Source organism: Nestor notabilis, unplaced genomic scaffold (genome assembly GCF_000696875.1).
Source record: "Nestor notabilis isolate BGI_N333 unplaced genomic scaffold, ASM69687v1 scaffold17153, whole genome shotgun sequence".
Lineage (NCBI taxonomy): Eukaryota > Metazoa > Chordata > Aves > Psittaciformes > Psittacidae > Nestor > Nestor notabilis.
Window position 1 is genome coordinate 1 of NW_009921629.1, and position 436 is coordinate 436.

Sequence of the window (436 nt, forward strand, 5' to 3'; positions counted from 1 at the left end):
AGCCACAGCGCTGCGGGTTCCCTCTTGCAGGCACTACCACAGCATGGATATCTTCACCCACTACGACATCCTGACCCCCAACGGCACCAAGGTGGCGGAGGGGCACAAGGCCAGCTTCTGCCTCGAGGACACCGAGTGCGAGGAAGGTGGGTGCCATGGGTGGGGCCTTGTGGCACCGTCCCTGCCCGTGTCCGCTGTCCCCAGCCATCGTGCACGCCAGAGCTGGGTGGGCCGTGCAGGAGGAAAAGCAGTGTTCTCTTCCCCCTGCAGACGTGGCCAAGCGGTACGAGTGTGCCAACTTTGGGGAGCAGGGAATCACTGTGGGCTGCTGGGACCTGTACCGGCACGACATCGACTGCCAGTGGATTGACATCACTGATGTCAAGCCAGGCAACTACATCCTGCAGGTGCTGAGCCCCGGCTCTGCACTGCCTGG

General features: G+C 63.1%; 1 protein-coding gene across 1 annotated transcript in view; it reads left to right on the top strand.

The window, feature by feature from the left end:
• Positions 1–28: 28 nt before the first annotated feature.
• Positions 29–436, top strand: part of LOC104403180 (lysyl oxidase homolog 3-like) — a gene marked incomplete at both ends in the record, with an annotated part of 1,529 nt that continues 1,121 nt past the window's right edge. The window contains 2 exons of the mRNA XM_010011239.1: positions 29–146; positions 271–407. Of these exons, the coding sequence (XP_010009541.1) occupies positions 29–146; positions 271–407 (255 nt within the window). The remainder of the gene's footprint in view (positions 147–270; positions 408–436) is intronic.